The sequence below is a fragment of the Xenopus laevis genome, chromosome 6L (genome assembly GCF_017654675.1).
Source record: "Xenopus laevis strain J_2021 chromosome 6L, Xenopus_laevis_v10.1, whole genome shotgun sequence".
Lineage (NCBI taxonomy): Eukaryota > Metazoa > Chordata > Amphibia > Anura > Pipidae > Xenopus > Xenopus laevis.
In genome coordinates this window covers 60276347-60298004 of record NC_054381.1, presented here as the reverse complement: position 1 = coordinate 60298004, position 21658 = coordinate 60276347, and the positions used below count along the sequence as shown (strand labels likewise).

General features: G+C 38.9%; 2 protein-coding genes across 3 annotated transcripts in view; one reads left to right on the top strand and one right to left on the bottom strand.

Moving 5' to 3' along the window:
- The window catches only part of vopp1.L (VOPP1, WBP1/VOPP1 family member L homeolog), a 76344-nt gene extending 67956 nt beyond the window's left edge, over positions 1 to 8388 (top strand). Inside the window, exons 3-5 of the mRNA XM_018267539.2 lie at positions 3650 to 3727; positions 6556 to 6692; positions 7716 to 8388. Coding sequence (XP_018123028.1) covers positions 3650 to 3727; positions 6556 to 6692; positions 7716 to 7897 — 397 coding nt within the window. The 3' untranslated portion in view covers positions 7898 to 8388. The remainder of the gene's footprint in view (positions 1 to 3649; positions 3728 to 6555; positions 6693 to 7715) is intronic.
- A 3320-nt stretch (positions 8389 to 11708) lies between these two features.
- The window catches only part of lancl2.L (LanC like 2 L homeolog), a 29919-nt gene continuing 19969 nt past the window's right edge, over positions 11709 to 21658 (bottom strand). For both annotated transcript variants that reach the window (XM_041566092.1, XM_018267537.2), the window contains 3 exons: positions 21165 to 21341; positions 14724 to 14796; positions 11709 to 13790 (listed from right to left, as the gene is read on the bottom strand). In XM_041566092.1, coding sequence (XP_041422026.1) covers positions 13714 to 13790; positions 14724 to 14796; positions 21165 to 21341 — 327 coding nt within the window. In that variant the 3' untranslated portion in view covers positions 11709 to 13713. The remainder of the gene's footprint in view (positions 13791 to 14723; positions 14797 to 21164; positions 21342 to 21658) is intronic.

Sequence of the window (21658 nt, the reverse complement as noted above, 5' to 3'; positions counted from 1 at the left end):
GCAGACTCCCATGGTCTCCATCACTATTCAACATTACTCTGATTTTATATAGAGGATTTGTACGATTTTCGGACCACGTGTGGAGAGTCCCGATATTTTTACGTCTATGGTCAGCTTTAGGGAACTGCTGTCTGGTTATCTTCACATTCGTCTGTTGTTAGGCTGCTGTTGGGGGAAGGGAGGGGGGTGATATCACTCCAACTTGCAGTACAGCAGTAAACAGTGAATGAAGTTTATCAGTGCACGTCACATGACTGGGGCAGCTGGGAACCTGAAAATACATCTAGCCCCATGTCAGATTTCAAAATTATATATAAAAAAAACTGTTTGCTCTTTTGAGAAATTGATTTTAGTGCAGAATTCTGCTGGAGCAGCACTATTAATGATGTGCCACTTTGGCCAGATCAGTAGCATTTCCATTGTATTTATACAGTTTTACTTAGCCTTAGAGTGCTCCCACAACCTCCCTTTTTGCATATATATATATATATATATATATATATATTCATATATAGAGATCACTATAATGTATCACTATAACACAAAAGATTGGTACACATTACATTGTTTGCCTCCTGATCACAAAACAAATGCCCAAAATGGACATAACTCAAAAAATAAAATCAACTTTGTAATATACATTCATTACAAAGACAAGGCAGCTGATTAACAGAGCTGCATTTGATGTGGAACCAAGACTTTTGCAACATTGCTTAAAAAGTAACAACCAGTAGTTAAGCAAATACTGCTTTCAATAGCAATTGTTTTTGCAAATAACTTTAAAATGACTAACAACTTTTAATACATTCATATTGGATAGTTGCTTATAATTAAGTTTTCTTTTATTAGGCAAAAAATATTTTGGGGGTTGACATGTTCTTTAACAGTTTTAAGCACTGTGCCAGGATTTGTTCCACTTCTAAAGCATTCAATGACCAACATATGTATGACTGTGTGTGGAAGACCACAAACTCTGTAAATAATTGCCTATTAAGGTTGTTTACCATTTGCTTCCTTGGTTACACATAAAGCTGTACTGTTCAGACTGCTTTTTAATAGGCATCAAATGAGTAGAAAAATATTTGTGAAAAGGAACCAATTAATTTGTCTGATTTTTTTTGTAAAGAGACAGTAGCTTCCAGTTGGTCCATGCTAAAGAAACCCCGGTTTTCACTTGAAAAATGGCCCAATGTTGCAGCATTGTCTTGAAACTAGCTACAGGGAAAACCTGCCTTTATTTTTGATGGACTCTGCAGATATCTATAGTGTCTACAGAAATGTCCCAAGCATCTGAACCAACCGTAAGACTGCATCGCAGGAAACTATCCACATCTCAATTTGTGTTTAAATCACAAAAATTGCGTTTTAATGAATGAAATGCAATAGCCGCAGTTGCAAATCTATGCACTGCCATAATTACATAGGCATTGTGGGTAAAGACATTGCATCTGACATTGCACTTGCACTTGTAGAGTAAAAAAAATGTACCTTTTGCCTAGATGTATTGCTCACTATTTTAAAATCACAGGAAATCCTGTCTCTCTTGCATGCAGGATTTGTGCTGGAGTCAATTTTATGAGATTTTGTTTGTGCTGGAATCAGTTATTTGCGGGAGTGCTGCCACACATCTGCTAGGAAAATATGCCCCCCCTTAAAGATATATTAGACCCTGTCTGCATGAAGAGAGATTTTAATAGATTGTGTTTAAAAAGATTCTTATTTCCATAAAATTAAGCAGCTTATATTACTTTTTGATTTTTGTGATAATTCCCCTTTACCCTGACTGATTTATTCTTGTTAGGATGCTATGCTATTGAATGTTATATAAATAAAGAAGTAGGGATAACTTATTAGTATCATTTAGTTCAATAGGATCTATAAATCGGTTATTTTATGGAACAAAGGCTCTTTCTGTTACAAACAACTGACTGTGATTACAAAGGTAATTGCAAGACCAAGAGAGAAGAGTTCCCCATTGTCTGTGTATTTATCTGTAGGTGTGTATATGATCATAAGGTGACATTGTGAAGCATTCTAGAAATGGAAATGTAGAACACAAAATTCTTAAGCTGGCCATAGACGCAAAGATCTGATCGTACGAATCGAGGATTCGTACGATTTTCGGACCGTGTGTGGAGAGTCCCGACATTTTTCGTCCGGCGGAGATCGGTCGTTTGGTCGATCGGACAGGTTAGAAAATTTCTGTCGGCTGCCGATAATATCTCTGCGTGTATTGCCGATCGTACGATTTTCAGTGGGAGACTGTCACTAGCTTTGGTTGGACATAGATATCGTACGGTTGCTGTCAGGGGCAGAACATGCTGATCTGTTCTTTAACTAATCTGACTGGTAAGACTTTGATCTGAATGGTTAGTGGCGGGTCGGGAGATGGGAAAGTCCGATCGTACGATGATTCGTACGATCGGATCTTTGCATCTATGGCCAGCTTAAGGGGCAGATTTACTACGCAGCGACTAACTCTGGCGACGATTCTCCAGCGTTACAGCCCGCAGGGACTTGACGATTTGCTAACGGGCGCCGGCGCCACTTCGCTAGCGAAGGAGATAGATGGTAGCAGTGATTCGCACTCGATCAGCAGGCGACTTTTCAATCTGGAGAATTGACGTTACTCCGCAAATTCACGGCAGACTTGCCTTCGCCAGCTCAGACGAAGTGCATTTTAGTGCCTAGAACGTCCTCAATACTCCTTTTTTCATGGTGATAGGCTGCAAAAGTCCTAAAAAAATATTTTTGTATAACCGGTTTCCCCCTTAGTAAATTTACCCTTAATGCTCAAAACTGCTAACTGGTTTCTCTGATCCGCTATCTTCCTCTGCCCAAATGACTGTATGCTGACAGACCTAGGGGTATATTTATCAAAGAGTGAAGTTAGAGATGGTCAATGTCCACTATCGTGAAATACCGCTTCTCTCCATTCATTTATATGTGATTTTTAAAGGGGTATTTCACGCATGCAGACTGTGGTGATCTCTAACTTCACTCTTTGATAAATATACCCCATGGGATCATGGAAAAATGTTCCACTGCATTATTCTCTTTTAAATATAGAAGGAACAGGGTCGGACTGGGCCAGCGGGTTCTAGTGGGCCCTGCCGGCCCAGGCCCGCTCCCTGCACATCATCGCCCTGCGACAGCAGCCCTGGCGGGCCCCTCAGTCCGACCCTGGGAAGGAACGTGCTTAAAAATGTAGTGTTTAAGGTTGATTTATTGAAAATTTCTCCTTATACACTACTAGTCCCGCCCATCTGTTCCACTTCCTGTTCCTTCCTTTCCCAGGCTGTGCAGGTGAGTCAACAGCAATCAGCAGCTAGGCTGACCAGATAGGGAACTGAAGCCTGTGTTTGTTTGTGTAACTGCAGTGCTACTAATCCTAATGTGCTTTTGGACACACCCACCTCTCATTTGAAACATGGGCTGGGACCACAACAGATCTATAAGGAGCTCCAACACAAGGGCCGTTTTTTAAAGATAAAGATAATTTTTAGCCCACAGTGAAACCAGCATCATATATTATGCACTATTGCTTACAAGATTAAGGTTTTTTTTATGTACCCTATATGTCTCCTTTAATAAGGCCCTTGCTTGCTGCCTGAGTGACTTGCAATGAAACCTTTGTTCCTCTTTACAGATGTCGCGCATATGAAGACTGCTGTGGTTCCAGATGCTGCGTACGAGCTCTCTCTATTCAGAGGCTATGGTACTTTTGGTAGGTAGCCCTATGGGCAATGAAACACCTTGCTTCACCCTCTATAAACTTTATACTGTATAAATGATAAATGTATTTTTTTTTCAATATTTCTACATTTTCCAGCTATTGATCAAAATCATTGTGACAACCTTGTTCATCTGCACTGCAAAAATTAAAAAAAATAATAGTCCATGGTGAAATACTTCAGTACTGCATTAACAGAATTTATTGCTAATGATAAACCTTTAGTTTAGTGAATGTATGAGGTTCAAAACAGAAAACCGACGAGGATAGCTGCTACAGATATGTTTGGTTAAATGGATAGGAGATGAATAAGTGCAATACTACTGGAAGAGATTTCTATTTAACAACAGGGGGTACATTTTATAATTATAATAAACAAGTTTCAGTAAATCATGTGACATAAATTACATCATGAAACACTGCTTATGTTAATGAATAACGTACACCCTATTGTAAAATTTAAGGATATTATAAGTTACCGAGGAGTTCCATGACCATATAAGAACTCCGAAGTTACTTCTAATATACACAAATTTTCCTACGAGGGTACTATTTATTATAATACCCAAGTTTTAGTGCGTCATGTGACTAAAATGACATCACTAGTCACCGTTTATAAGGATTTAATTTACAGGATATCTTTTGTGTATTATAAACATACAGGAGATGCAGAGGTTGAGCATGTATTGCAGAAAATGCAAATTATCATTATCAAAGTATCATTAAATCGTGTAGTATCATATAGTGCACCATTTTCACCAATTCAGGCTACTGCTTTTGTCAAATTACAATGTGAAGGAATCCAGGAATTAGATGTAGGTCCAAAATAAAACCGTTATTAGGATTAATAACATCCAGTGTCGGACTGGAACAACAGGGGCCCACCCAAAAACCTTTGACCAGCGGCCCACCAATTAATCTTAGACCAGGGCCCCACTCTTAGTACTATTTTTCTTCCTCTCCTCACTCAACCTCTATTCTCCTAGTCTCTTTACTTTACATACTATAATCTATTTTTCCATCTGTTTAGCCTCTTTGTTCTCAAAGAAATAGGGGATGGCCATGAAATAGGCCACATGTTTAACAGCATGAGGGCCCACTGACACCTGGGCCCACCGGGACTTTTCCTGGTATCCCTGTGGGCCAGTCCGACACTGATAACATGAATAGTCAAAATGCTTTATCTGACAAAACCCAAAATGGTCTATTGCAGTGATCCCAAACCTTTTTTTACGCACAAGCAATATTCAGGTGTAAAAGAAATTGGGGAGCAAAACATGTTCTTGGGAAGCCACGTAAGGGCTATTTGGTAGCCATTGTGTGGACTGACAGCCTGCAATAGGTTCTGTTTGGCAGAACACCTGTTTTTTATACAACCAAAACTTGCCTTCAAGCCAGGAATTTTTAATAAGCATCTGCTTTGAGGCCACTGAGAGCAAAATCCAAGGTTGGTGAGCAACATGTTGCTTCCAAGCCACTGGTTGGGGACCCCTGGACTATTGTATTCAATGCATTTTCCTGTCCAGCCAAATAAAAACCTGAAAATGAAACTGGAGACATTTGTAAATATCATGCATTGCTCAGTGAATTTTTGAGTATAATGTAAATAAACATTATAGAAGCGGGCCGGCACTGTGACGCTAGTTTAAAGGTAAAAGATGGTTTGGGGAGGCGGAATATGATGCAGCAGACTCCGCAGTCTTGCCCCCCCCTGTTGCTCGGGCCCCCCCGTGGCTGCGTGGCTGTTATATAGGTAGTTATGCCAGTGCCCATATTGCACCTATAGAAATAACCCTTGCCGAACAGAGCTGCTCCTGTTTATGCTTGCAGCACTGGCAGAACCTGCATAATATATTGGCTGTGTGTGGGCACATCCTTTAGGACAAAATGTTTAATCCAATTTTGCATCTCTAAGCACTCCAGCACTTGTGCCTGCAGCATTAGTAAGTGTGTGTAAATGCATGGGGTATATTCATTACTGACCTTTAGTGATGGGCGAATTTACACACACTTACTAATGCTGCAGGCACAAGTGCTGGAGTGCTTAGAGATGCAAAATTGGATTAAACATTTTGTCCTAAAGGATGTGCCCACACACAGCAAATATATTATGCAGGTTCTGCCAGTGCTGCAAGCATAAACAGGAGCAGCTCTGTTCGGCAAGGGTTATTTCTATAGGTGCAATATGGGCACTGGCATAACTACCTATATAACAGCCATGCAGCCACGTGGGGGCCCGAGCAACAGGGGGGGGGGCAAGACTGCGGAGTCTGCTGCATCATATTCCGCCTCCCCAAACCATCTTTTACCTTTAAACTAGCGTCACAGTGCCGGCCCGCTTCTATAATGTTTATTTACATTATACTCAAAAATTCACTGAGCAATGCATGATATTTACAAATGTCTCCAGTTTCATTTTCAGGTTTTTATTTGGCTGGACAGGAAAATTCATTGAATGCAATAGTCCAGGGGTCCCCAACCAGTGGCTTGGAAGCAACATGTTGCTCACCAACCTTGGATTTTGCTCTCAGTGGCCTCAAAGCAGATGCTTATTAAAAAATTCCTGGCTTGAAGGCAACAGGTGTTCTGCCAAAAAGAACCTATTGTAGGCTGTCAGTCCACACTTTGGCTACCAAATAGCCCTTACGTGGCTTCCCAAGAACATGTTTTGCTCCCCAATTTCTTTTACACCTGAATGCAAATTTGCCCATCACTACTGACCTTGTTTTCCTTTCCATTTCTTTACTATTACATTTCAGTAACACTGTGAAGCTTTCCTTGCTAGCAGTCCAGACAGGTGATACCTTCTCACTTCTCTTTAGGTTCCTCTTGATGATGGGTGTGCTGTTTTGCTGTGGGGCTGGATTTTTTATCAGGAGAAGGATTTACCCACCTTTGCTTGTTGATGAACCTACATTTAATGTGTCATACACCAGGCAACCTGCAGGGCCTGTGGGAGGTTAGTGAACTGTAATATTGCATTGCATTTCTTCTGGCAGAAACTTTAAGATAAAGTTAATGGTGAGGTTTACGGGATCATTCACAAAGGGCCTGCCAACAAAGAGTCTGAATGATGCTCAAGTTAGGGGGTGGTATGTCTGCAATAGGACGGGTGGTAAGGAGACAGCTTCTTCCAGAGTGACCCTGCCAAACTGCATTTATATAGGACATTCTGGGGCAGATTCACTAAAGGGCGAAGTGACTAATGCTGGCGAAAATTCACCAGCATGGCGTCATTTCGGCACTTCGCCAACGGTAGCTGGCGTAATTTTGCCATGGAGATAGATTCTGGCGCAACTTCGCACTCTAACGCCAGGCGAATTTACGGTCTGGCGAAAGAGCGTAACTACGCAAATTCAGTTAGTTTTTGATTTTACTGACCCTTACCTCTATCGCCAGACTTGCCTTCGCCACCTCAGACCATGCTAAGTGCAATAGAGTAGATAGGAGTTCCTCAAAAAAAAGTTTAACATTTTTCTAAGTCCCAAAAAACGCTGGCGTTTTTTCCTATTTAAAGGGTGATAGACTGAAAAAGATCGTCAATTTTTTTTTCGGGTATCCTCCTTCCCCCCCTACATTTGCTAACATATGGCACCTAAACTATACTGTGGGCACATGTGTAGGGCAATATAACAACTTTTATATAATGTTATTAAGGTTCCCTGGCCTTGTGTAGTGTAATGTATTTGCTGCAGCATATACGGCCATTGTACTTTAACTGCACGCCGTATGCTAATTAGCCAACGATAGCGTAACTTCGAACTGCTGAGCGTAATTTCGCCAGCGTTCGGTATCCTGTGCGCAACTTCGGATCTTCGTAAATTAGCATTGTCCAGGCGAATTTACGCCTGGCGAAGTGTTGCGATGTGCGCTGGCGAATTTTCGCCTGTTAGTGAATTTGCCCCTCTGCTCTTTATATTGGTGCTTATGTATGTCCCCTAACAATGTATTGGAATAAATGAATACATGCATTTTTTTGCAGGACCCCAGCAACCAGGAATGCCATATTACTCTGATCCAGGAGGAGCTATGGGAAATCCAATGACTCCATCCTTTCATGTTCAGCCAATCTCTCCACAAAGCAATCCACCATTCCCTCCTCCACCTTCTTACTGCAACACACCTCCGCCTCCTTATGAGCAAGTGGTGAAATCCAGCAAATGAACCCTCAGCAGTTTCCTTAAAGCTGACTATTGACAACTGCTTTACTTTACCACAGGGAGGACTCTTTCCCTTGGCTCTGCACTAGCTCAGCTGGCACAGAAATACTGCTAGCCTCTATACTGGCTTGCCCAATGGAATGAATGTCTTGTTTTTATGGAAAGTGGTTACAATTCTGCCAATGTCTGTAACTAGTGTAACTCTTTACCTTTCCAGCACCTGGCTGGGGTGGAACGAGGGTTTAATTGTCCCAGGTCTCCATTCTGGTGCTGAAGAGGCCTAATTTTTTAAATCACTCTTTCATAGTATGTAGTTACTCCAATGTACGTATGTTTCTCAGCTGGTGATGTACATTACATATCGTTGCCTCATGGTCCCAAGAGTGCTAGCAGATCATGCAATATCTTCAGTAAAAGGCATGCTCTTGACTGAAACCTTATTTGAATAAGTGTGTTTTTAATCCCAATCAATAAAAACTAATTTTATTGTCAGAATTGTTAATATTCCCGTCTTTTTTGTACAGAAATCAGATTTTTGTCATCTATAGACCAGGGCTTTAGCTATCATGGCAGGGAATTGCTGAGACAGGCAGAAAGTCAAGAGAAGTCATGCAGTGCGGAACAGGCCCAATGTGCACACATAAAAACTGTAGGATTTGGGAAGGGTTTGGATTTGTTTGTAAACACATTTAAAGGAAACATTGTTATGTTTACAGGAAACAGTTTTGCACGTTGCCCATTTGGGGACTTATTACCAGGATAGATTTACAAAGACCGGTTGCTATAGGCAACTCCACTCGTTTAGTTTGCCACCTATCTTTGTAAATCGGTTCCTAGGATTGGAGAATGAATGTGTGGAGAATCAAAAGGACAGCAAGAAAACGACAACATTATATGGAACAAACTACTGCGAAAATGAAAATGTAATGTAATTTTCATTATATTGAAATAAGAAACTTTCTAAATACAATCAATTAAATATTCTGCATAGTTTTTGAAATAAACAAGTTTATCTTCACTATCCCTCTCTCAGCATCTCTCTTCATTCTGTCTTCATTCAGGAGTTGGGTGTCAGATATTCATTGACAGTTAGATACAATATATCTAATGGGGGGAGGGGCTAATAAAGTGAGCTCTAATAAATCTTCTAGGCAAAAGGAGCCCCCTATAAGATATATCTAACTGTCAATGATTATCTGACCCAACTATTATCTACCCAAAAACCCAGTGCAGATCACAATATCTTGTAAAAGGGACATCTGCCATTGACTTCTATATGATCTCAGCAGATTTGAGATGGAAGATTTTGAGTATAATAAATCGAGTTTTTTCTTTCTTAAGCCCCAAACACCTCGACCAGAAAAAATCGAGCATTAGTAAATAACCCCCTTAGTGTTCATATTACTTGCTGGTGTCTTGTATTGGGGTGGTGAAAATTTATGAAACCGATTTGGCAAAGTTAAGTTTTATTCAATACTTTGTTTAAATAACCTGAATTCAAAAGCAAAAATTCCAAGTGTTTTAAAATGTTGGCAACTATAGAATCGGGTTAAAAGGGGGTAATGAAAATAGTAAGGCAGTGTTTTTGGAGTTTTTCTGCACCTCTCATTAAAGCCTAACGATCAGGCAAAGGCATCCATTAGCTCATAGTAAGGTTATTAATGCAATTCTTGCTAGCATTTTTTATTCTGGCTGCAACCAACACACTAATGCTGTGAGTCACTGACAGATCTCACCTGCTTTAATGGGCTGATCCTGGCATGAGGCAGCAATTTGCAATGCAGATCAGTTAGGAACCTGTGCAGAATGTGTCAAATGTGTCCCTTTGTCACCATAACCTTTTCCATTAATCAGCTCGACATTCAATAATAGCTCTGCTATTTTAGGTTGGGATTGTACAGTTACCAGTGCATCTAACTGAACCATAGTGCAGCCTTGCTCAGTCTGGCCTGTGCATATTCCTGATTAACTTTGCATTTTAGCAAAACCTTGCTCATATCACCAAATCGCTTTATGTATTCTTAAAGGGGAACTAACGTTTAACAAAGAATTAAGCTAGAACTACTACAATTGTGTTTTGGAGTTGTTCCCAGCCCAAGGCAGCCCTTTAGCACCCGCACTTCAAATAATACCCCCAGTAGACCCCATACCTTCTTTTCTGTGGATTTGCTGAACCTTTAGGTTAGTGCAGAAAGAGTATAAAATACAACAATTCTAGCCATATTTATCTTTATGGATTAGTTTTCGTAAACTAAGTAAGCCTTATCAGAAAGGTCCACCTAATTATACCAGTGAATCCTCAAAGTAATGTTGCTCTGAATCCTCTGTCAAAAGAAACACTGTATTTCTTTCCTTCTATTGTGCACACAAGGGCTTCTGTATCAGACTTCCTGTTTTCAATTTAAACCTCCAGGGCTAGGGCTTGAGCATGCTCAGTTTGCTCCTCTCTCCCTTTTCCCCCCTCCCTCCTCCTCGCCCTGCTGTAATCTGAGCCCAGAGCAATGAGTGAGCAGGGAGAGACTCAGGCAGGAAGTGATGTCACAGCAAGCTAATATAACAGCTACTATCCTAAACAATCAGAGAGAGATTTTACAGCTGTTTACTCAGGTATAGTAAAGTATTCTGCAGAATAAATATAGTTTTAAAGCTTTCACTATTTTGGCTAATCTATTGGCAATAAACTGCTTTGGTGGCTTTCCTTCTCCTTTAACAATTTATGGGTGTTTTGGAGTGTTTGACACTGGTTTTTGCTAATAAATTCAATAAATTCAAGGTATTTAAGATTCTAAACTATATAAATTTGAGCTATTCATAAAAACTCCGATTTTTTTTTGTTTCATTATTAGTAAATTAGCCAAATTCGCAGATGGGAGTTAAGTTGAGTTTGTTGCTGGTGAAACATGAGAAACAAAACGAGTTTTGCTAAATAATCCCCTAAATCTACCTAAAATTAAACATTAAATAAACCCAATAGGATTTTTGCTTTAAATAAGCATTCACTATATCTTAGTTTGCATCAAGTACAAGGTACTGCTTCTTCATAACAGAGAAAAGTAAATTAATTTTATAAATCTGAAACAGCTTTCCCATAATTCATAGCTTTCTGGATTGTGGGTTTCCAGATAATTTGTCACATACCTGTAGTTCTTAAACTTTTCGTATGTTACTGAATGGCCAGTTCTAAGCATCTTTACCATTAGTTTTCATGATTTATTTTCTACAGTTTTATAATTATTAACATTTTTCTACTGACTCGCTGACCCCCATCTAAAAAACAAATGCTCTGTAAGGCTACAAATTTATTGTTATTGCTAACTTTTATCTCTCATCTTTCTAGCAAGGTTGTCTCCTATTCATATTCCAGTCGTTTATTCAAATCAATGCATGGTTGCTAGGGTAAGTTGGACCCAAGTTACCTTATAATGAAAATTGAAGAGCTGCTGAATAAAAAGCTAAATAACGCAAAAACCTTAAATAATAAAAAATTAAAACCAATTGCAAATTGTCTCAGAATATCACTTTCTACATCATAATAAAAGTTAACTTTAAGGTGAACAACCACGAGCTCATGCAAAATGTTTCTATGGGTCCTATTTGTATTATTAAAATTTTAATACTGTGCACACAGGTGCAGATATTACTGGTTAAACCGGTGCTTCAATAACAGGATCCAAGGCAAATATACAAGCAATACAGTTATTATATCATCCACCTTCACAAATACTCAACATGAGCATTACACCTTCACATGGGAAACATATTCTATAGAACTATGCGTTTTTAAAGAGATTTGTGAAAAGAATACAGTTGGCAAAAACATTTAGACATTTTAATAATTTGTCTAGCGCTGGTGGTAAAACAGGAAAAGAAACGTTGTTGCACAAGTTGAAAATACATGTAAGACAATGAAATGGCAATGCCGTTTGTGTAGCAGTATAAATATACCTGTCATTTCATTCATTCAAAGTGATCAGCAACCAGATCTTGCAAACGGAGACAAGCAGAACCATTCTTACACACAGGGTGCTCTCACACCTAGTCAGCAATACAAAACAAAGGGGAACGGATTTAAGGGAAATAAAGCCAATATCTGTAAAGCAGATTTTATGTTACAGTTAATCTAGAAAACAAAGGATGTGCTCATTGTGTATACACAACATTACTACTGTGTGTATTTATTTTTTGTGATTATAAACCAATATTTGTCAGCATTTGCAGGTATAAATTGTCATGTCTTGTGTTTGTATGCCTTAACTCTGTAAAGCAATGCGGGAGACGATGGTCCTATAGAAATGTTAATAATAAGCATATACTGCATGCCTCAGCTAATGCATCTTACCTTCATGAACAGGAATAACCAGAGAGACCCTATCAATGCCAGAGAGTTGCTGTTGTTATGGAAAAAGCCTTGGTGATGGCAAGAGGTAAAGTATAGCAGATGCAAGTATACAGAAAAGGATTATTTTGTGTACACTTTATGCTGTCATTAAATAGGATCTATTTATAATGTCACTATATAGGATCTATTTATAATGCCATTATATAGGATCTATTTATAATGCCACTATATAGGATCTATTTATAATGTCATTATATAGGATCTATTTATAATGTCACTATATAGGATCTATTTATAATGTCATTATATAGGATCTATTTATAATGTCACTATATAGGATCTATTTATAATGCCACTATATAGGATCTATTTATAAAGTCATTATATAGGATCTATTTATAATGTCATTATATAGGATCTATTTATAATGTCATTAAATAGGATCTATTTATAATGTCATTATATAGGATCTATTTATAATGTCACTATATAGGATCTATTTATAATGTCACTATATAGGATCTATTTATAATGTCATTATATAGGATCTATTTATAATGTCATTATATAGGATATTCCATTAAAAGGCAGACGTATGGAAGGAATACCTTACCTACAAACAGGTGACATTTTGTTCTTTAAACCCCAATTCATTTGATGCAAAATGAACATTGGTCAGAGTCTACAAATGGATAACTCTAACCAGTAATTAGAATATAACAAGCCACTGTGAATACCAAATGAGCTCCGGAACACTAGTAATTTACACAGCTAGCATGAAATGCACAATAAAAAGAAGGAAAAGAAAAACAGATGTAATGTTAACTTTTTTTTTCTTAAAAAGACCCTTATATAAGGGGTTTTTTTTTCCACAAATTAATTAGGGATGCACCAAATCCAATTTTTTTTAAGCTTGTTCGTGTGAAAAGTTGCATGATTTTAAAGATACGGTTCAGCCAGGCACTTGGATTTGACCGAATCTGAATACTCCTGATAAAGGCATCCCTAAAATCAAGTGTTAATCTGTATAAGAAAACCCATTGCTAAAAAAATTGAATGTGCTGGTAAATTGCTGGCTGGAGCATTTGTAATGTGAACAGTGAAAGAAAAATGTATTCCATATGAACAGAAATTGCCTATATCCGAAGGAGATGCGACTGCTAATCCTGTACAGTTTGCACCTCTTAGACTACAGGCAAGCCCACACTAACTGTATTAAACACAGACATGGATGAGAAAGCATGTGCAGCAAGCATGGAAACGGAATCCTCTTTTGGGATATCATAGGGTAGGTTACATAGGGTATCCCAACATGTGCAATGATGTTCATTGCAAGTCACAACATAAAATTCACCCGAAGGTGGAGACGTTTAGAGTTGACACAGTGTGTTGTAGGCACTCAGCATAATGGCGTGCCTTTATTCCTTGCCTCCTGGAATGGCACATAAACGTATCCCTCGGTTTTGTCTACCTCCAAGAGATCAGAGTTCAAATGCTGGGAAGCGGGAGGTCTCGGGTGCCAACATGTCCGAAAGGAAGTGGATTGCACCGGCCATTCCTAAAAAGAAGCATTCTGCATTTATCAGTCCCTCTCATAAGGCAAAAAATAAAACACAAAGGGGCTTTTACTAACATAACAACATTTGCACCAGTGAATAAACAACCACAATCCACTATGCTCGGTAAATGGATACTGAGGGTATTAATAATGAGCCCTGTGCTTCCTCGATGTTATTCTATTCAGCTGTTTAGCAGATCTTGATATTATGACATTGACAGAATGTAATATATGTAATGTAATAAAAAGTACAACATTTCCCTAAGTATCTCAAGCTACAGACACATGTCACATGCTTTGTTTTCAAGTAAATGCTATCTGCTGATAGGTTGCTATGGGTTACGGGACCAGTTGCACCTTTTATTTTATTATCTAGTTGCCTGGGTCCTGCTTTCTCTACTAACCACACAATGGATACAATAACAGGCTGGAAGGTGAGTAGCAGGTGAGCTGAATAAATCAATAATTACAAAAATAATTTAGCATTAGAATGAATCTTTTTCAGGCAAGAACTATCACCAGCATGGGTGCTTTCAAGCTATTCTCATTGAGACCAAGGATGTGATGGGGGAAAGCCTGCTGTCAGCCAGGCTGACTTTACAAAAGACACATTTATGAACTCTTATAAACCCTACCAGAAAAACTAAAGGCATTTTCAAATACAAATATCATGCTTTCTAGAAATGGCCCCATGTTACAGTCACTTGTAAATCAAGTGAAAATCATCTATATAACAGCAGAGGCATCCTTCAAGCTTGTCTCTCCCTAGGACTGTTCCAGCTGCCTAATGTAAATTGTGGCATTTAAAATTATTTGCATTCGCCTAGCAACTGCCCATAGATGCATAAGAATCGTGTTTTAATTGCATAGATGGTATAGGAAAACAAAGAAGAGGCACAGAAGCTGGGGAAGGAGACTTTAAGAAAAGTTTACCTTCAAAAAGTGAATATGGTCTATCTGGGATGCGGCATCCATGTTTTCCGTACTCTAAGCACCACTCAGCAAACTGTGGACAGAAGATAAACTGTATTCAAATATGTCTGACATAGAGATGCAAAAAATACAAAATTCCACTTAAATGTGTAAAGTTAAGGTTATCAGAGTACAGGTATATGACCTGTTATCCAGAATGCTCAGGACCTAGATTTTTCGGTAATTTTGATATTCATAACTTAAATCTATAAGGAATCATTAAAACATTAATTAAACCAAATAGAATTGTTTGGCTTCCAGAAAGGACGGATTATATTTTAGCTGGGATCAAGTACAAGGTACTGTTTTATTATTACAGAGAAAAAAGGAAATCATTATCAAAATTTTGAATTATTTCATTAAAATAAAGTCTATAAGAGATGGCCTTTCCGTATTTTGAAGCTTTTGGGATAACAGGTTTCTGGATAACAGATCCCATACGTGTACTGTTATTGAATAAAAAGATCCATTGCATTATTAGGTTACTGCTGCACCGCTGTGGACAAATGAGTGTGGTACATGATAATGAGTATTTTATTCAACCTCTAGAATATAGGATACTATGAGCTGTAGTATAACATCTAGTTAAGAGACAATGAAATAGAGACTGTGTAAAACCCAATCAATCAAGTTTGCTTAATAAAATGAAATGTAGTTCTAATTAAACTCCTGTTTCTGACTTTTGAAACAATACAGCAGAAGCAAGCAAATCAATTAGGAATGCCCTTTAGAATTGCATTTTCTTTCATTTTTATTACACATGTACCCCCCACCCCCCTAAAATGTATATTATATAGGTGCTGGTGCAGTCTTATAGTCTGCAATGGAAGTAATCTGGAGTCAATAAAAATGCGACATGATACAGATGCATAACCCATCATCGCATGCAGATGGATCACTTGTACTCATTGGCGGTTTACTAGTTTGCTTACAGTATATACAGTATATATGTGCTAATATCTCTATTGATGCAACAGTGCTTATAATGAATGCTCAGTCTGTGTAAACTGTATATTTCCACTAGTTATCTAATTCAGAAGAAGAACTGGCCATGCTGTTAAAGAGATGGTTAACCTTTAAGTTAACTTTTAGTATGTTAAAGAATGACTAATTCTAAGCAACTTTTCAACTGGTCTTAATTTTTTTTTTTTTTTTTACAGTTTATTAATTATTTGCCTCTTTCTTCGGATTCTATCCAGCTTTCAAATGGGGGTCACTGACCCCATCTAAAAAACATTCTCTGTAAAGCTAAAAATGTATTGTTATGGCTACTTTATATTACTCAACTTTTTATTCAGGCCTCTCCAGTTCATAGTCCAGTCTCTAATTGTAATCAATGCATGGTTGCTAGGGTAATTTGGATTGTTGAAATTGCCAACTGGAGAGCTGCTGAATAAAAAGCTCAAAAAACAAATAATTAAAAATGAACATTAATTGTCTCAGAATTAGGGATGCACCGAATCCACTTTTTTGGATTCGGCCGAACCCCCGGAATCCTTCATGAAAGATTCCGAACCGAATCCGAATTTGCATATGCAATGGGGAAAAATATTATGTTACTTCCTTGTTTTGCGGCAAAAAGTCACATGATTTCCCTCCCGCCCCTAATTTGCATATGCAAATTAGGATTCAGTTCGGCCGGGCAGAAGGATTCGGCTGAATCCTTCTTAAAAAGGGCCAATCCTGCCCGAATTGCGAACCGAATCCTGGATTCGGTGCATTCCTACTCAGAACATCACTCTCTACATCATACTAAAAGTTACAACAAAGTTGAGCAACCCCTTTATATAATTAAATTTTAATGCCAGATCCCAGGCTAGAGGTCCTTGTTTTAATTCCCTTGGCAGCTCACTGTAACTATAGACAAGTCAGTTAGTTATGGGCTTTAAGAAGTAGAGACCCATGAGTGAAACAATCTTTTTATTTGGTAATATTAGTTAGCAATGAACTCTGTACTGGGCCTGCTATTTAGGTATTTGTTTCTTCTTCCCTCTCCCAGATCATTGTAGCATCTTACTTAGTAGTGAGATCATGCTCAATACAGAACCATTGCTATATAAATACACAGCACTTAAAGGCAGCCTGGTGCAGGGCTGGTCCTATCAAATGTGGGGCCCAATTGGGACCATGTTGGCGGGGCCCCTAGACAAAGTGTTGCTGGCTACTGACACACCAAGTATTTAGGAAAATAAGGGCATACAGGCACAAAATAGAAAGGAAAGGGGCAGACAAGGTAACATAATAGGGGCACACAGGGTAAGAGAGAGAGGGAGGAAATAGGAGAGTGGACTGGGCCAATTAGTTTGGGGCTGGGCCGATTCAGTTTGGGAGCAGGCTTGGTTGGATTGGGGGCAGGCAGGGCCTATCAAGGTTGGAGGAAAGCTGGGCCTATGAGAGTTGGGGGCAGGCTAGACCTATGGATTTGGGGATGGGCTGGACTCTCAAAGTTGGGGGCAGGCCAGGCAGCATCATGTGCTGAGGGAAATATTATCTGTGCTGCCCTGTGGTGCGGGGCCCCCCAGAGGTGCGGGGCCCAATTGGGCCCAATTGGTCCAATTGGCCTAAGGCCGGCCCTGGCCTGGTGCCTGCCCCACGTTATTCCCGGCAAAGATCCCTCCTGCCTTATATTATTCTCTTGCCTGATAAAGAACATCAAGATGCCAATATAGCAGACGGTGTTAAGAAGGGGTTGAAAGTCTATTTCACAGAGTGACTAGAGAAGCAGCTTCTTGTACTATAAAAGTTGAGCAAGTCCCAAAAGGGATATTTGCTTGACCATGGAATACATCATCTATGCTCTGAGAAGCCACTTAAATGTGTCAAGCAGCAGTAGAATGCAATTGTACAAGTAAACATTTAGAGACACAGTCTCTCTCTTCAGATGACATTTATTCCTCTAGAGAGGCCAAACTGCAGGTCAACTAGATCTCAATTTGAAATCAGCAAAATGAAGAGGGTGTAATTGTAGCTTTAGAAAGAACTGGTTGGCTTAGCACTGTATATGGAAAACAGGGTATAACGAACAAGACTGTCCTGCTCACATCATATGGGTTGCTTCATGCACTTTAAAATAATTTTCGTTATTATATATTTACACAACAGGGCTACTTTACATTGCAACAGCATGGTTACCCATAGCAACCAATCAGGTCTTAGTTTTTATTTTGTAATTTGTAGCAGACAGATCAAAACGACTTGATGACTGGCATCTATAGATAATTGCACTGGGGCTATTTAGCACATATACACATTAGGACAGGGCTATGAAGTGCATTTACTGAAAGCATTAAATCTGGCCATAGAGGCAAAGATCCGATCATACGAATCATCGTACGACCGGACTTTCCCATCTCCCGACCTGCCACTAACCATTCCGATCAAATAAAGTAGAAAAGAACAGATCAGCTGATGTTCTGCCCCTGACAGCAATCGTACGAAAGTTATGTCCGACCAAAGCTGGTGACAGTCTCCCTCTGAAAATCGTACAATCGGCAATACATGCAGAGATATTATCGGCAGCCGACAGAAATCTTTTTGAACCTGTCAGATCGACCAAACGACCGATTTCCGCCGGACGAAAAATGTCGGGACTCTCCACACACGTTCCGAAAATCAGATCTTTGCGTCTATGGCCAGCTTTAGACCTAATCATCCTTGTTTTGCCTTTTCTGTCCACCCCTCTGTCTCTCTCCATCCTTTACTGTTCTGTTTTCATCCCTGCTGTGGTCTTCATTTTTAATTTTATTTTCTTATAATATTGGAATTATTAGCCTTCCTATTCTGCCTCTTTCTGGCCATGCTATGCTAGACTGACTTTGAGGCTTCAGTTTTGTTGTTACACTGTTTGTGTCTTATATTTAGTTCAGTATCTCTTGATTCATCTTTTGTCTAGATTCCAAATTTGCAAACAGAAAATGTGAATATTTAAAAAACCATTAAAGAAATAACGACTTTTTCCAATGATATTCTCTTTTCTATATGTGACGGTTTTTCTAATATTGAAGTGTAAAGTGTCATTTCTCTCCCTCTGAAGCAGCTCTGGGAGGGGGGGGGGGTTGCCGATCCTGTAAACTGTTCTAAATTGATATATTTAGTCAATACATTTCTTGTCTTTGTCCCTGTCCCTTACAGGCAGCTGTTAGACTTGATACAATTGTTGCTAATACTCCAGAGATGCTGCTGAGAAATGTATCAACTCAATGTTGCAAAATTGTAACAGTTCAGTCTGCACCTGAATTACTGAGCTGCCAGACTGAAACATCAGAGACACGAACATTCACCTTTAAACTTCGATTTTGGAAAAAACGTAAAAATAAATAATGGAAAGTAATTGAAAAAAGTCTTTTTTTCTGGGGAACAATCTAAAAACAACTGAATTGAAAAAAGTGTTTGGAAGGTGAACAACCCCTTAAACAAAACACCATTCACAAACTGTCTTACAATACCATTGTTATGTTAAAAGTTAATTGGGTTGTTCACCTTCCAACACTTTTTTTCAATTCAGTTGGTTTCAGAAATAAAGACTTTTTCCAATTGCTTTCTATTTTCTATTTGTGGCCATTTTTCTAATATTGAAATGTAAAGTTTCATTTTTCACCTTCTAAAGCAGCTCGGGGGGGAGGGGGGTTGCCGACCTTGTAAACTGTTCTAAATGGATACATTTAGTCAATACATTTCTTGTCTTTGTCCCTTACAGGCAGCTATTAGAATTGATACAATAGTTGCTAATACTACAGAGATGCTGCTGAGAAATGTATCAACTAAATGTTGCAAAATTGTAACAGTTCAGAGTCTGCACCTGAATTACTGAGCTGACAGACAAACACCAGAGACAGGGAAATTAAACTGTATACTTATTTCTGGGGAACAATCTGAAAACAACTGAACTGAAAAAAGTGTTTGGAAGGTGAACAACCGCTTTAATTGTAAAATTTTGCATATAAAAGATATAAAGATAACAACATCTGATCTATATTTTTAGTATGGATGCACCGAATCCAGGATTTGGTTCGCGATTCTGCCTTTTTCAGCAGGATTCGGATTCGGCCAAATCCTTCTGCCCGGCCGAACTGAACCCTAATTTGTATATGCGCAAATTAGGGTCGGGGAGGGAAATCGCGTGACTTTTTGTTACAAAACAAGGAAGTAAAAATGTTTTTCCCCTTCCCATCCCTAATTTGCATTTGCAAATTAGGATTCGGATTTGGTATTCGGCCTAATCTTTCGGAAAGGTTTCGGGGGTTCGGCCAAATCCAAAAAAGTGGATTTGGGGCATCCCTAATATTCAGAGATATTGTTTCAAAGCACCAAACAAGAATGCCCCTCCTCAGTTACTGAAAGTTTTAGGGTGAAAAAAAGCTATGTCAGATTGATCCAAAGAAAATAAAATGTTGTCAGATTATTTAGGGGTACTTCCTCTAGACTAGTCTCACACTGAACAGAACAGTAATTTTGCCTAATCTCCAGAGGTTTCCATAATTTAGCCTTATTGTAGCTTTGAAAGAACAGTAAAGAAAGGAAGCTGCTCAGCTTGCAGGAACGGTCTTACAATTATGCACATTAGGTAACTTCAATATAAAAAATGCTATAAACACACTGATGTGCTTTCAGCGGTTCATTAAGGGCCTGGGGACACCAGGGTTATTTCACACTCTTGTCAACCGAAACTTAACCCTGGTGATACAGACATCAAAGACACGAGTAAGAGACTGGTTTAGTTCCCTTTTAATTAGACAGTCTAAGGTTTTGGACAACCGAGTAAATTTTAGTTAAAGTTGGGACACAGTTTCCATTTCCTGGGTTCAAATATTCACCTGGCAGTTCTATAACTGGCCAGGAGATGTCACTGTTCTGTTGTATAAAAGGGGAAGCACATGTGCTCGCTCTCTTTCTTCCTGGATTCCACCTGGGCAGGCAGGTGGGAGAAGATATTCTAATTGGTTATAGCTTGCCCTAGGAATGAGTAGGATAGCTAGTGAGCTCTAAAGAGGAGGTTATTAAGGATTGGAGTCCTGGATGTAATAACAAAATGCAGGGATTCATTTAGATTTCACTAAGGAGCAAATAACACTTTCAAGCTGACTATTCATAGTCTGAGCCGCATTCACTTCTGTGTGTTGTCAGTATATGGTTAGCAACTTTGCTATATTCATCTGTATCTCCAAATGCTCTTGATGTATTACAGCCAATAAACAGTCATCGCCTGTTTTAAGAACCACTGGTCCCCTTTTATTAAACTGTACTCCAGAAGTGTAGTTCAGCAACACGCTGCCTCTGACATATGAGAGGGGTCAACTCCTGTGAGTTAAGAGTCCCATGCAAGTTATTAGAAGTTTCTACAGTAGGGTACCTATCTATATCCCTGAACATGTAATTAAACCTCATGAAAATACTTCACTTTACCTTGCATGCTCGATACAGATATTTCTTGTCTTGGGTGTGGTTGTAGAGAGATAGGAAAGCGTATCCATTGCCAGATGTTCCGTGACAGATTCCATAGCCCTTTCTCAGAAGGCCTCTTTGCCAGATGACATCACTGCATTCAATGGCATCTTTCAAGTATTTATCCTCTTTAAAAACCTGAAGTATAACCAGGGTTTTACTTTTATGGTTTTACTATCAGGCAAACGATGTGATTCAAAGAGAAAATTATCAATTTTGAGGGGCCACAACACATACCTCAATGATACAGATGTAGAAATGACAGATAACAGATAGACTTACCGCAGACGGCATTAAAGGGGCAATATACCTCCTCTCAAAATCACTTAAATGAATAGGGCTAGCATTCACATATTTGTCTATTGTATTAAGTATGAAGTATGAAAAATAAAAGCACATTCTTTTTTCCTGTTCATGTGAACTTAACCAAAACAAATCAGTAGTCGACTGAGAAG